Source organism: Aquarana catesbeiana, linkage group LG03, assembly GCF_042186555.1.
Source record: "Aquarana catesbeiana isolate 2022-GZ linkage group LG03, ASM4218655v1, whole genome shotgun sequence".
Classification (NCBI taxonomy): Eukaryota; Metazoa; Chordata; class Amphibia; order Anura; family Ranidae; genus Aquarana; species Aquarana catesbeiana.
The window spans coordinates 722,390,905-722,406,197 of NC_133326.1; the positions used below are offsets into that span (position 1 = coordinate 722,390,905).

At 45.0% G+C, this 15,293-nt stretch overlaps 1 protein-coding gene across 1 annotated transcript in view; it reads left to right on the plus strand.

Annotated features, from left to right (window-relative positions):
• The window catches only part of LOC141133727 (C-type lectin domain family 10 member A-like), an 85,436-nt gene that overhangs the window by 37,996 nt on the left and 32,147 nt on the right, over positions 1-15,293 (plus strand). The window contains exons 3-6 of the mRNA XM_073623249.1: positions 1,571-1,609; positions 4,311-4,349; positions 5,356-5,430; positions 8,678-8,829. Coding sequence (XP_073479350.1) covers positions 1,571-1,609; positions 4,311-4,349; positions 5,356-5,430; positions 8,678-8,829 — 305 coding nt within the window. The remainder of the gene's footprint in view (positions 1-1,570; positions 1,610-4,310; positions 4,350-5,355; positions 5,431-8,677; positions 8,830-15,293) is intronic.

Genomic DNA, 15,293 nt, shown 5'->3' on the forward strand with positions numbered 1-15,293 from the left:
AGTCCAGCTCTCAGTCCTGCTTACTTACCTGCTTACTTACCTGCTGTGGTTCCGGGTCCTCTCTGCATTCCAGCCTCCTCTTCAGCTTCAGGTTCCAGAGGGTGCCACCACTCCTGAACTTCCGGTGACTGTCGATCCTGCCAGGCACCCATACCACTCCTCACTCCTGGGCCTTCTGTCTCCATTCCAGGAGAACAGGAGTGGGAGCTGTAAGGGAGGTCTTTCTCTGCACTTCAGGCTCACAACCTACCAGGTACATGACAGATACGATAAGATCGCTGCATGCGGAAGCAGCTTCTTCTCTCACCAAGGAGTCAATGCATGCTTGACATAAAGTCTTTTTCCAGCCTTCAGGTAACTTAGTTTTGCATGAAGGACATTTCATTTTAATCCCTGCGTCAGAGCTCTTGGTCTGCCATGATAAGGGAAAAAAGAGAAAAAGACAAACCATCCTTTAGATTCAGCCTGAAACCATTAAAGATGCTCACCACAGGTGCACAGTGAGAGAAACAACAGACTCATGTGTCCAGACAGACCCCCGCCACCAGGGGGAAAACACACTCAGGCCCCACTAAGAACTAGGGAGAAGAGAGCTAGAGAGAGACCCCACAGTAAAATAGAACAGAACCTGCAGTCTGCTCCTTACCTGGGCCTTGCTGGTGCCTGTTCCTGTACCACTTGCTGCGGTTCCTGAGGCCATGCTGAGGCAGCAGCGTGATGCTTGTGGTGAAAAAATGCCGGTACCGGACTCCAACAACGCCTCTGCGCCAGACTGGAACCGGAAATATATAGGCATCAGACCCTCCTCCCACTGCGCTTTCCGGCGGAAATGACGCCCAGCGTCTGCTCGTCGGATGCCGCCCCACTTCCGGTTACCTCACAGTCCTCTGACTGCCCTACCCAATATGGCAGCAGCGTCAGGTAAAAGAAACATGTCCTGGCCAGAAAAAAAGTGCCTAACATGCCTAACACCCCCCCCCCCCGCCTGGGGGCGGCGACCCCTGGAGCAGTCCTGGCTCTCCCCGAGCACTGACGAGGGAGAAGGAGACCATCCACTAGGCACTACATCAGCCTGTGGAGATGGGAGGAACCGGTTCTCTTGAGGTAATAAAAAAATAAATAGTGGAGTAGGGAGCCTGGCCTCTCAGGACAGTACCTTGAGAGCTCCTAACTCCCACATGTGTTCTCTCCGGAGGAAACACAAAAACTGATGATAAGTGGGAAGAAGCCTCCTTTTAAAGATTGGTGGAGGTGTGTTTCCTGACAAGTGGGTGGTCCTGAAAGACGTTAAAGGAAAAATTCATAAAAATTATGGCAAATTATTAAAAGCAACCACATTACCCCATGTACACAGTTTTAAAGTTTGACATGTTGGGTATCCATTTACTCAGCGCAAGCTGATCTTTTATATTTTACAAAAAAAAAAAAATTGTGAAGATCCACAATATTCAGACTTTGGTGCAATCTGTTGATAATGCCTTTAGACGTTTTTTTCTAGCTGCATTTGCTTTTCTGAGCTCCCCAACAGTCAAGGCATCTTTTCTGACATGATTTTCTATTTTTTCTTTAGATAAAAGTTTCCAAAAGGAAATGCTACAGATGAAGACTGGTGAGTGTTTAGGAATTCAGGTTTGCTATTAAGTGGCTTCAGAAGTTACTTCCAATACATGCAAAAATGTAGTGGAAATAGCAGAAGACATGATTCTGTAGAGGAGGAAGTAGAGGAGGGAGACCCTGCATACATAATTCTGTGGAGGAGGAGGTAGTGGAAGGAGATCCTTCATACATAATTCTGTAGAGGAGGAGGTAGTGGAAGGAGACCCTGCATACATAATTCTGTGGAGGAGGAGGTAGTGGAAGGAGATCCTGCATACATAATTCTGTGGAGGAGGAGGTAGTGGGAGGAGACCCTGCATACATAATTCTGTGGAGGAGGAGGTAGTGGAAGGAGATCCTGCATACATAATTCTGTGGAGGAGGAGGTAGTGGAAGGAGATCCTGCATACATAATTCGGTGGAGGAGGAGGGTAGTGGAAGGAGATCCTGCATACATAATTCGGTGGAGGAAGAGAGTAGTGGAAGGAGATCCTGCATACATAATTCTGTGGAGGAGGAGGTAGTGGAAGGAGATCCTGCATACATAATTCTGTGGAGGAGGAGGTAGTGGAAGGAGATCCTGCATACATAATTCTGTGGAGGAGGAGGTAGTGGAAGGAGATCCTGCATACATAATTCTGTGGAGGAGGTTGAACGATATTCCCCCATGTGATTTCATCACTATAAAACACTCAGCATCTTACTGGAAGATGTTCATCTCTAATATTTAAAGAGATAAAAAAAACGCTCAATGTGTATAGGTCTTTAGGAGTCACCAATGCAAGCTGATGTGGTCCTCAGGAACCAACCAGCCAGACACTAAGGGGTTAATAGCGCGTCTTGTGCAGTACATGAACTCCTTAAACAAGTACCAAAGGAGCCAGCATAGTGTTACACCACCAAAACAGGTTTATTACAATACTGTAGTGCAATAGGCAAACACTTACACAAGGGTGGAGACAGAGTTGCACAAACTGAAGCCGCCACACCATCCAAACATGGCAGGTCACGTTTCCTGTCTGGCCACAGGACATCAGGGGCACTGGGTGGGCCCTGATGTCATGGACTTTTGAAGTCATGGACCCTCTTCTCTCCTCAGCAGTAGGAGTATCCTGACATCATGGGCCCATTACATCACAGGTCCTCTCCTTTATTCAGCAGTGGGTGGATCCTGACATCATGGGTCCGTTTTTGTCCTCAGCAGTGTATATTATTAAATTGAAGTTGGGCTTTAAAGCAGAGCTATCATCATATATGATTTCCACTGCCCAGCCCATCATGTTCCATGGTGATCATAAATGGTAACAAGCATGTTCACCGCTTTTCCAAAAGCCCACTATGGTCACATGACCAAGTCCCTAGATTCAGAATTCAGACTGCTTGTTCACACTCTTTAGTAGAAGAGTGTGACCCCCAATTGGGGTGGGTAGAGTTGTGGGTAGGGCTTAATGTGCTCCTGGAGCTTGCTAATGCCTGTGCTCACAAGCACAGGCCTTGGTCACTGGAAAACAGTCTTAAGACTGCACTCTAATTTAGAATCAAGCATGTTTGGCTTGCACAGTAAACCCTTTGTGAAGGTCACACTCCTTAGAGACCCACGCTTCACTTTAACTGTACTCTTACTTCTCCAAATGGATGCTGCAATTCTGAGTGGGCACCAGGTAGCCTGTACCCCACTCACCAGTACAGCCCGACATGTCACTTCACTCCCACTATGAGGCTTCTCTCCGACACATACAGAGATCATCTCTTCACATGTTCCCAAGCTTCTCCACTCCCCAGGGCCCTCCTTCCCTCTAGTCTTCTCTGACCTCCAGGCTGGGTACATGGGGTACCCTGTGTGGCAATATCAGTCCCTGGATGTAGGGCATTATTCGCTGGGGAGGGTGTTAAACTCACAAACTCCCTCACCACAAGGCACTTCTGTCACCCAAGTCAGGTCACTACCACTTCCTTCTCACTGGCTACCTTATCACCCATCATAACTCCAGTTACCCTTGACAGCTGCAATATCGCCTTCTCCACTCTACTGCAGGCAAAATCGTTGTAATGTGTTCACACCAAATTCTCTTTATCCCCATCCTAAGCCCTGTTCTTTTGAATGAGCATCAGGCCAGACACTTTCTTAGAACTTTAGAACTTTTACTGGAAACTTGTGTAGGTACAGAGCAATATAAACATCAGTCTCTCACAGATTCTTCCATACACATCTCTAGTTCATCCTAACTTCAGGCTGCCCCAGTTCATACCTTCAAATAGAGCAAAGTCCTTTGAGTAAAGACCATGAACCCGTCTATGGTACTCCAACTGGATACCCACCAAGGGGGAGCCCCCAAAAGTTATAGCAGACATATAGAACATGTGTCTGCAGTCCTTCTTGCAATTCCCCATCAATAGGGCTCCGATAGGTTGCCTCCTCTTGTATTTACAGCACTCCATAAGGGAGCAGAGCGGTGACACAACACTTGAGAGCGGGCATCTTAACCCCCTCCTGACATCTAGGCAGCTTAAAAGATAAAACCCACTAACCATAATTGCTCAGTAAAAACAGTGCAGAAAAACAACATGAGGTAGAACTTGGCAAAGTAGGTGCTCCACAATTAGGCACTACAGGTTAGTGGGTGTGTCTTGAATGAATGTATGTAGAGTACAGAGGGGTGTATAATGATAAACCTGAATATACTGATTGATATTGATTTTCCTCTTTTTCTCAGATTCTGACGTGAAGCATAATTTAACAGATCGAACCATAGGTAATTATGTACTGCTCAATGTATATTAGAAAAGTTTTGATAGCTGTTATCTAAATATTCTAATCACCTTCTGTATCCAGTCCCTATTCATGGACCCACAAAGAATGGGGGAGCATGTAGAAGATTGGCAGCTCTGGTCATTGCTTCAATGTATTAGGGAATCTCCTTAATGGATAGCGGCATATTTTTCGCCCCTGTTAGTGATGAGCATGTATGGGAGGTGTGAAGTTTGCAGAACCATCCCGTTCTTGTTGCGTAATCCCATCCTTTGTGTCAGAAAAAGTCGGATACATTCAAATTTCCTAATAACAAAAAATGTGTCTTAATTTTGATTCAAAATGAAACCAACCACACATGTTTAGGATATACCATGCCTGAAAAAGCCTCAGCCTCATCTCCTCAACATGGTACTCTGAAGTGTGGTTTACAATCTCCATCAAAGCCTGCCCTTACATCACATTCTTTCCTTACATCAGGGTTGACATAAGTATCCCCCATTACATTGGAGTCCCATCAGAGTCCCCTTGACATCACCCCTTATATTAGAGTCCCCATCAGAGTATCAGATTTCCCCCCTTACACCAGAGCTCCCATTATAGTCCCTTTTGCATCAGAGTTCCCTCTTACATAAGGGTCCCCATTGGAGTCCTTCCTTACATCAGGGTGACCATCAGAGTCTCCCTTACATCGGAGTCCACCCTTATCTCACATGCTTACAGTGTGGCTGTAGCAGCAAGTCTAGATGGAGGAAGTGTGGTCCTGCTGTGAATACTAGTATTTGATTGGTTGTTAGGACACCAGCAGTCCTAGCAACTGCAGTCCTTTGCAGCATAGAGAACCTGTGCTGGACACCAGGATGGGTGGATGTTGGTGAGAAATGAAGACTGTAGGCATGTGAGGGACTGCGAACCCCTAGCTACAGGCCATATAAAATCTTGCAGTGGGCCATAGTATAGAGACCTTTGATATAAAGGAAGTAAGCTCTTTCCTCTTCTGTGTATTTCAGCTTATTATTCCAGCGACAATCAGTGGATTATGGAGTTGTTGGGGAAAGTGGCAGAAGATCTCCAGAACATGAAAAGTAAGTTTAACCTAAATTATTTTATCCAAAAATTCTTCAAGGGCCCACAAATGATCCACTGAGAGTTGCACCTATGTAATTCCAGATAAATATAAAAGCACCAATAATTTATATTATAGTTATAATTGTAGGTACACCACAGAAAGGGACAAGAAAACATTTCCTAAAATATTTAACCTCAAAATGATATGTGGAACCCCGTTTCAGGGGGATTGTGTGGGGTGACCCTCACCTTGCAACAATTACACCCAAAGCTGTAACTCCAGTGTAAAAGGAAGCTGAGCCTCCTCTAAGTGAGACTTCCAGCTACATTTCTGGGTTCTTAAATTAAAGAGACCATGTTACCAATTTAAAAAAAATGAAGGTAAAAGCACAGAAAAATCGAGACTTTTAAAAGCTTCCTTGCATTGTTTATCTTTTCCATAAAAACTTTCACTCACTTAAAATGTGCCTTTGTACTTGCCAGAAAAATCGATTAGTACATTAACTAGCACAGCCCCCTCCCTTCTTGCACATCATAGCCCTCTCCTCTTCTAGGAATGTCCCGTATACTGTCTGTGTGTGTACAACTTCATCATCCCTTCCCCCACCTCCCTTATAAACTTTTATATAGCTGCTGGGGAGGAGCAAATGAGAATACCTTAGAGTGCCACTGGAATGAGTCTGCTGGGGCTGCTGACATCACGTCCAAGATGCCTACAGCACCCAGCAGCAGTCTCAGTTTTTTGGATGATTACATAAAGGAGTCTCACACAGTCTTCTTACACAGGTAAATTAACCTCTAGGCGTGGCTCCAGGTCCTTCACCCTCAAGGAGAGTATTAAAAAAAAAAAAAAAAGGACCACCTTCCAGAACATTGCCTCCTTGTTTAATCAAAGATAGGTCCAATCCACTGATGAAAGCAAACCTGGGGTAGGCTGGTTGAGGGCCATTCCAGAACAGTGCCTCCATGTTTGGTTAAAGCTAGGTCCAATCCACTGATGAAAGCTCATCTAGGGTTGGCAGGTTGAAGGACCATCTACAATATTACCTCCATGTTTGGACAAAGCTAGGTCCAATCCACCAAAGAAAGCTCACCGGGGGGTTTGCGTGTTGAAGGACCTTCCAGGACATTGCCTTCATGTTTAGTCAAAGTAAGGTCCAATCTACTGATGAAAAATCACCTGGTGCTTGCTGGTTAAAGGGCCTTCTAGAACATTACCTCCATGTTTGGTCAAAGCTAGGTTCAATCAACTGATCAAAGCTCACCTGTGGCTGGCGTGTCGAAGGCCTTTCCAGAACATTGCCGTGTTTGATCAAAAATCCACTGATAAAAAGCTCACCTGGAGTCTCCTGTTTGACAAAACACTGATCAAATTGTGCTTAAAAAGTTTACTTTCTTTGGAAATTCATTACATTTTCTAATGGTTAGTGGGATAAAACTGATGTACGTTTTATAAAATTTGAATAAGCACGATGGAAAATTTGAAAACTGTGAATTTGGTATTTGTTGTGAAATATTTTACATATTGTAATGAGGCCTGTTTAATAAAACTGGAATTCCATTAAAATAGCAGATCTGGATACAATTTTGGGGGGGTTTGAACACAATTAGATGAAGTGATGGCAAGAAAGAAGTTCTAATGTACTGTAATTATATACAAACATTCAAATGACAATCTAACTGTGTAAGGCCAACTTTACACAGGACTCTGAAGTCTCCTTAAATAAATGAGCGGCAGTTGATGTCCTACAGGTCATCTCTGGCTGCAATGCTCCTCAGGGAATTTAAACAAAACACAGCAGGCTGCCACAGACTAAATCCCTACATAATAAAGTGTAGCTTTATTTCAATAAAGTGCAATAAGGACAGTCTCAATTACTTTAAATTCTAGGAGTAAATTTATGCCACAAAAAAGGAAGGAGAAGGCCATATGTGGCTCAAACCCACAAGCTTGAGAATAAAACCCCCTAACATTTCTTCAATCTCTTATTGAGATCTCTGCACTGGAGTTCTCCACTTGCAATACCTGATCTGTCAGTGGGGGTGGGCTCCCACCAAGCCCGTTTTGGTTCTGTACACTTGATGCTCTAATTATATAGAGTTTCCACCAAACGTGCGCTGACTTACCAGCTCTAAACACCAGCAGTGTCCAATATGAGTTTCTGTGTCTACACATCAGCTGTTCCCATTGTGAGGGTTTCCACATCCATGTACTGAGTTCCTGGATCTGCATGCCTGTTGTGCCCAAACAGAGGAGTTCCCACCATCTCAGGCCTGGTCTGCCAGGATTGCCAGGTCTGTACTCCTGCTCTGTCCATTGTAAGGGGTTTCCACTATCCCTTATAACCTGGGGTACAGGTATCAGGTACAAAGCTCCCTGAGATGAGCAGGCTTTTAGGCACAGATACCAAATCCAGTGAGGTAGTGACAAACACTAATTATACAATATTTACAGGTCCTAACTACCAGGTCGAGCAAGCCTACAGCTTTCAGCTTCCACATACACAGCTTAATAGCTTTTTCTAACCTTTTGCTCTCCTAGACAGAAGTTGTCTGAGGTTCCCAGGCCAAGAGCACTGGTTGTCTGTCTCAGGTGAGTTTAAATTGGCCTGGGGGAAAGGACCAAGATCCAAACTGGGCCATGGATCAGAAATCCCTGAATGTGTATGAAAGCAGCCTGGAAGACATATAAACCCCGAACAGGACTTTTCCCGGCTCTCTCTGGGACGCTCTGCTACACCCTTTTCTGAGTTCCTGGGTCTGAGTAACTGATTTGCCCATTATGAGGAGTTCCCACCACTGCTGCCATTAATTCCCAGATGTGTCCATTATGAGAAATTCCAATTATCACTGTGCTGAGTTTATTAGTATGTAGACCTGCAATGATCATTATAGGGGAGTCCCACTATTCCTGCTCTGAGTTCCTAAGTCTGCCTACTGTGCCCATTTTAATGGTCCCCCAGTATTTATGATGGAATTTGTATGTATTTTATATCATGGAGAATGTAAGAAAAGTTGTGACACACAAAGTTGGGCGGAGACACAAAACTCCCGGGTGTGCAGGAACAGAGCCAAGAATTCTAACAGGGAGATCTCATTGATGGAATTTCTGAGACATAAAAGACTCCAGGGTATGACTCAGGGATGTGATGTCTTTTATCTGTGATTTCCTTTTATTATAATTTTACCATCTTGGCTGAATGGTCCGGTAATAACCATGACAATCTAGCATGACCCTCATAATCCTCTTTCTTGCTACCTCAGACTCTTCTGATCCATTATGCAGTGAGGGATGGAGGCGGTATGGACTCAGCTGTTACTACTTCTCTTCAAGCTCACAACCATGGAACGTCTCCAAGAAAGACTGTGAGGACATGGAGGCCCACCTGATAGTCATTAATAGCGAGGGAGAGATGGTATGAATGCTGAACAGATAGACACGTCCCACTGTGATAATTCCACTGTCAGATCACATCACTGTCATCAGTATTTTAATATTATGCCCCGTACACACGGTCGGACTTTGTTCGGACATTCCGACAACAAAATCCTAGGATTTTTTCAGACGGATGTTGGCTCAAACTTGTTTTGCGTACACACGATCGCACAAAGTTGTCAGAATTTCCGATCGCCAACAACGCGGTGACGTCAAGCACGTACGACAAGACTAGAAAAGGCCAGTTCAGAACCAAGCGCGGCACCCTTTGGGCTCCTTTTGCTAATCTTGTGTTAGTAAAAGTTTGGTGAGAGACGATTCGCGCTTTTTCAGACTCGTGGCTTTCAGATCGTTTTCTGCAGTTCAGTTTGTGCTTGTGGGTTTGTATCTGCTCTCCAGTGCGTGCAAGCAAGCTCCGCGTGACTTTAAGTAGTCATTGTGTTCTTGTTCATTCGTTACTGTTTTTCAGGTCGCTCTTCACAGGCCTTGCTGTTCTTCAGTGCGTTCTCTTACTTCATTCTGAGCAGCCGAGCCATGTTGCGGATACGTATTTCTCGTAGAGTTCATGCTGTGCGGGGGCTTGGTGTTGGGGTCCTGACCTTGACACAAGTCCAGTCCATGAACAGGGTGGGGAGGAGTTCATGGACCAAGAATTGGTTGCTTCAGCGTGACTAGTTCTGTCATATGCCTTTGCTCCATGAGATCCGTGAGAATAATCCTGATGATTTCAGGAACTTTCTCAGGATGACGGACCCCGTGTTTCACCGTCTGCTGACTTCGCTGACCCCCTATATCAGCAGGCAGGATACCTGCATGAGGCAAGCCATCACTCCAGAGCAGAGGCTATTCGCTACCCTGCGGTACTTGGCGACAGGGAGAAGCCTGCAGGACCTCAAGTTCTCAACAGGCATCTCCCCCCAGGCTCTGGGTATCATTATCCCAGAGACCTGTTCTGCCATCATCCAGGTCCTGCAGAAGGAGTATATGAAGGTAAGATTTTTATCCTTTAATATCACATTTTATTGTATATAATGTTTTCTAAGATATTGTATATCTTTCCTCATTCCCTAATTACCATGATTGGAATATGCTGTGAATGTCCCCTTTGTCCTCATTCATGCTGGATTTTTATGTAATTATTTTTGTACTCCATACATATCTGCCTTCAATAACCTCCCCAACATGCTTTCCTGCCCCTATATTCACCTCATGTAGTCACTTAACAATGTATTTTATCAGCTCCATAGTAGTGCTTTACCCCAAACACCCCCTAAAATGTTTAGAAATGTGATTTGTGCTTTAAATTCAGGCAGAGTGCCAGAGGCTTTTTTTTGTGGTGTGCCCAAATCATTTTTAGTAACCCTCCCTCCCCCAACTGCTAAGTCAGCTGATACCAATTCTCTATCCTCAATCATCTATCTGCTGACTTTGCCAAACCCATACACACTATACCCACCTCTTTTGTGCTCAGATGTATGGATGAATTCCCCAAAGCATGTAGTGCAAGGGCCTGCCTGTAAACTTTCCAATGGTAGTGTTTAAAGTATTCTATTATTATCTTGATATGTAATATCATAATGTCCAAATGTGCTCAAATGTGTACAGTGTGTATTTATATCTTTGTATTATGACACTTCTTACCTGTCCAGTGGGCTGCCAATAGTTTAACTAAGGAGGGGCTGTTCCAAGTAATACCCTGTATTTAGGCATTCATTTCTCAATGAAGTGGAGAGGGTTACCTGTCCAAGGTTCCCCCCCCCCTATAATGTTAGAAATGGCCCATGAGAGGGGGGGGGAGGGGGAAATGATAGGTGTACCTTATACTTTGGTGTTAATTTCCCCTTAATAAATGCTATCTGGAGGTTGGCCAAGAATGTTTGTGCCTAATCTGCTTGCCATGTTTATGTGCAAAAATAGTAATTTATTTTTGTTTTCCTCAACAGTTTCCTTCCACGCCACAGGAATGACAGACACTTTGCCCAGCGGTGGGACTTTCCTAACTGCGGAGGGGCAATTGATGGGAAACATGTCCACATCATCCCACCACCCAACTCGGGGTCGTACTATTTCAACTATAAGGGGTTCAATAGTATTGTGATGTTGGCGGTGGTGTCGGCTAATTACGACTTCTTGTATGTGGACGTGGGGAAGAATGGCCGGATGTCCGATGGTGGAGTCATCGCCCAGACGGAGTTCTACAGGCGTCTCCAGAATGGCAGCTTGGACTTGCCACCTCCAGAGGACAATGTGGAAGGACTCCCATTCGTCTTCCTTGCGGATGAAGCATTTGCGCTGGGGGACCATCTTATGCGGCCATTCCCAATGAGGACCCTTACCCCGGAACAGAGGGTTTTTAAATACCGGCTGGCCAGAGCCAGAAGAGTGGTGGAGAACACATTTGGAATCCTGGCCAGCCGGTTCTGCCTATTTCTGACACCCATCCATATGGCGGAATATAAACTTAATCATCTAATCCTGGCGTGCTGTGTTCTCATTAACTTTTTACGCCAACATTCTGCCAACTATGCTGGCTCAGTTGGGCCTGAGGCCGGAAATCTACATGATACAACCCTGACGGCGCTTGAAAGTGGCCGTCCTGGCTTGCCCTCCCTGAGTGCCCGTGATTTCCGGTTAAGATACCTTGAGTTCTTTGTAGGTAGGGGGGCCATCAATATGCCAGACAGTTTGTGAAGCATTTAGCAAATAAAAAAAAGAAATGTAATCTTTGGTGACATTTACTGCTTGTGTTTGTTTTAGCTGACCCTGACAGCAATGTGTGGAGTCCAGAAAATGGCGTGATTGTGTAACCTTATACAAAGCACTGTTGGCTGTTATTTACTAAAGGCGTATACACTTTTTATACTACAAGTGCTCTTGAAACTGCACTGAAAATGCACTTGTAGTGCAAAGAGGATTTGCCCTTAGGAAATAACCACCATTTTCTCATAAAACAGCAATTACATCACCACAAAAGTGTTGTAGCGTTGAGACAATAATCCACACATTCTTGATTAACAAACTTTTAATAGCTGCACAATCACATGTGCATTTGGAAACAGTTTTTAAAACAAACCAACATGTTTGTTGTATAACAATTTTTGGGGTGGCATTATCAAAAATAGAAATGTCCATTTACGGTAAAACAGGCCTGTGTAAAACCAACAAGAAAGACAAAAATCTTGAACTTACAAAGTTCACATAAGGTAAAACTTGAAGGCAATATCAGACATGAGTATTTAGGAACTGTGTTTGATATTGCGTTCAGATGGGGTGAAGTCACCCCTTGAAAAGCCAAATTTGGAAGATGCACACCAATTTACGAATGTCAACATGTGCTAGCTGCCATCACGGGGGGATCAAGGGACGTGTTTTGTGGGAGCAACCCCTTCCTCACCGCTACTTTATTATTGAGGAAGGGGTTGCACCCCCAAAACGCGTCCATTGATCTCCCGTGATGGCAGATAGCACATGTTGGCACACTGTGTGCATCCTCCAAATTTGGCTTTTCCAAACATTGCTAAAAAATGTAAAACATTGTACCACACAAAAAAAAAAGTGATTTTGTGGGGTTTTAAATTTGCCCCAAAACATCAATGATGTTATTATTTTTTTGAATCACATCATTGATTTTTTTCTTGATGTTTTCCAATTCTAAATTACACCCCATTATCTCCCCGATCAGGATCTGGGCACTTTCTGATGTGAAACGATCTCGATCCCTAACCTCACGATCACCTAAAAAGAGAGAAAACAAACAAAAACCGGTATTAAAAATCTGCCAGCATCCATCTCTTACCTGAGCCTGTGGTCGCAGACACTCACCTGTTGTGGTGCCAATTTCCACCACATCTTCTTCCTCCTCCTGCTCCACTTGTGTTGGGGGTATTTCACCTTCTTCCCGAGGTGGGGGGTCTCTGGTCTCCTCGCATGAGGGGTGTCCTCTGAGTCTTTTCTCCCCTATGTAAAACAAAAGTGGTATAATTAGCACACAGATATTTGATGGCAGAACTAGAAATAGGAAACATTGCTTGGAAGTGGGGTACAATTGTCAATTTTAGCAGAGTTCCAAGATGTAGCATTTTCAGTGTCCTTTGTCAACCTGCAATACTTTACCTGTCTTGTACAAGCTTCACAGATGGAGACCCCCCCTATAGTATACCCTGGAGCACCTGTGTGGGCCCAATAATAAAAATGGTGTTCTTGTGTCCCACACTAGTGCTCCAGTGTCCAGATGTGAAAACAGCTGCTGAGTGTCCTCTCCTTACACAGAATCTAGTTTGCATTTCATTCTAGTAACAAAGCCATTTACACAACCAAATATTTTGCATCCAAGTAGGCCCTAAAAAATGTGGGAAAATGCATATGGCCTAAACAATGGTGTTTTAGAGGCCGAAAAAAAAAAGTTTGATACAAACGAAATAATGGGCCCATGAACATTAAAATTGACATTTTAAACTGTACAATTAAGAAAAGCATATGGAGCAGCACGAACATAATAAAGACAAAAAGAATAGGAACACAGCACAACTACTTACTTTTTTGCAGCACTCTCCGGATCTTTCTGTACTGCTCGGGCTCTCTTAATTTCAGGTCCGATCACTGCTTCCTGAGCTGATCTTTCGATCGTCGTACCCCGAAATTCCGGTGCAGACTTTTGACCATTTTCGCCATGATCTTGGCCTTTCTGATATTGGGGTTGGGGTAAGGCCCATACTTTCCATCATAGTTGGCCTTCTTCAGGATGTCCACCATCTCCAACATCTCTCCAAAGGACATATTTGTGGCCTTAAATCTTCTCCTTCTGGATCGGGACGTATCCGGATCTGGGCTTTCCTCCTCCTCCTCGTTGCTATAATTAGCACGCACCTGCTGTGACTCCGCCATATGCTCTTCCCCCACTGCGCCAAATGAAAAGGGGCGGGGAATAGACTAGAAAGAACGTCAGGGGCGGGCGGAGTTACACGCATGCGCAGTGTGTATAAAGCGTAACACACGTGCGTATTACGTACGATCTGTGAGCGGAGGAAGGAGCATTGGACGCGCCGATCGTAAGAACGAAGGTAAGAGACATACTTGTGCCTATACTGCGTCTAGATTGAGGCCTATATTGTTACAAGATTAGGAGAGTTTGGCCTGACATTAGGCTTTGTCTTGTGTTGTGTATTGCAGTGAACATGGATATCTTATTACAAGATAATGACTTCATGTCAATATTCATTGACATGTTCAGGGAGCTGCCCTGTTTGTGGGAGATCAACCACCCACATTACAGGAACCAAACAAAGAGGAAGGCAGCGCTGGATCAATTGTTGGAAATTGTGAAGCAGGTGATCCCCACGACAGACATCACATATTTGAAGATCTTAATTGGTGGCCTGAGGAGCACATATGTAAGGGAGCGCCAGAAAGTCCAGGATTCGCAGAGATCCGGAGCAGCAGATGACATCTATGTCCCCAGGATGTGGTACTATGACAGGCTGCATTTTCTGGCAGGCCAGACTGAACCCAGGCCATCCCTCTCCAGTCTTCCTTCCACGCTTCCTTCCCCTCCAGCTGACGCTTTTGACGTCCAACCTGGGCCTTTCAGGCAACAACATGTGGAGGAGCCCAGCTTGAGCCAGGTATAGCATTCCTCTAAATAGTTCAGGTTGTCCAATCAATGATGTTAACTAGATGTTAGTTTGGAGTACTAATTTATGATTGTGATTGATGATGCAAAAACTAAAACCATGTCCCTTTTTCATACACAGGGAAGTCGCAGCCAGGAGGTGGCCGGGCCGAGCCGGCTGCCTGATCTGCAGGTCCCTCCACTCCCCTTGGTAAGAGAAAGCGTCAGGAGGAAGAGTGCCCTAGAGGAGGCTGCCATAGGCCTCTTTTGGAGGGCTACAGAGGCCCTGGGAGCACCACACACCGTGGAGGATGACTTCGCTGCCATCATTGCCTCTAAAATGCAGGGGATGGAGGAGGGATAACAACTCATGTGTGAGTCGCTCATATTGGAGGCTCTTAATAAAGGTATGAGTGCCCAAATTACATCTCACACACCTTTGCGAACTCACAGATGGTCCTCCTCCTCCTTCTGCAGGTCCTCCTCCTCCTTCTCCTCCAGGTCCTCCCAGTCCTCCTCCTCCTTCAGGTCCTACTCCTCCTCCTGCCACATCTCCAACAGCACAGCCACAGCCGGGAAGGAAGCATGGAAGGAAGACCAGAAAGTGAGGACCCTGGATCCAGTCTGGTCGGCCAAAAGATGCATCCTCTTGTGGTACCACAGCCTGGGGACACAGATGTCATCTGCTGCTTTCTGGATCTCTGCGACTTCTGGACCAGACTACCCTCCCTTACATACGGACTCCTCAAGTCACCAATTTTGATGTTCAAGAATTGATGTCTGCCTGGGGGTCCCAGGCTTCGCTAATTTCTCCTGTTAATCCAGCGTTGCCTCCC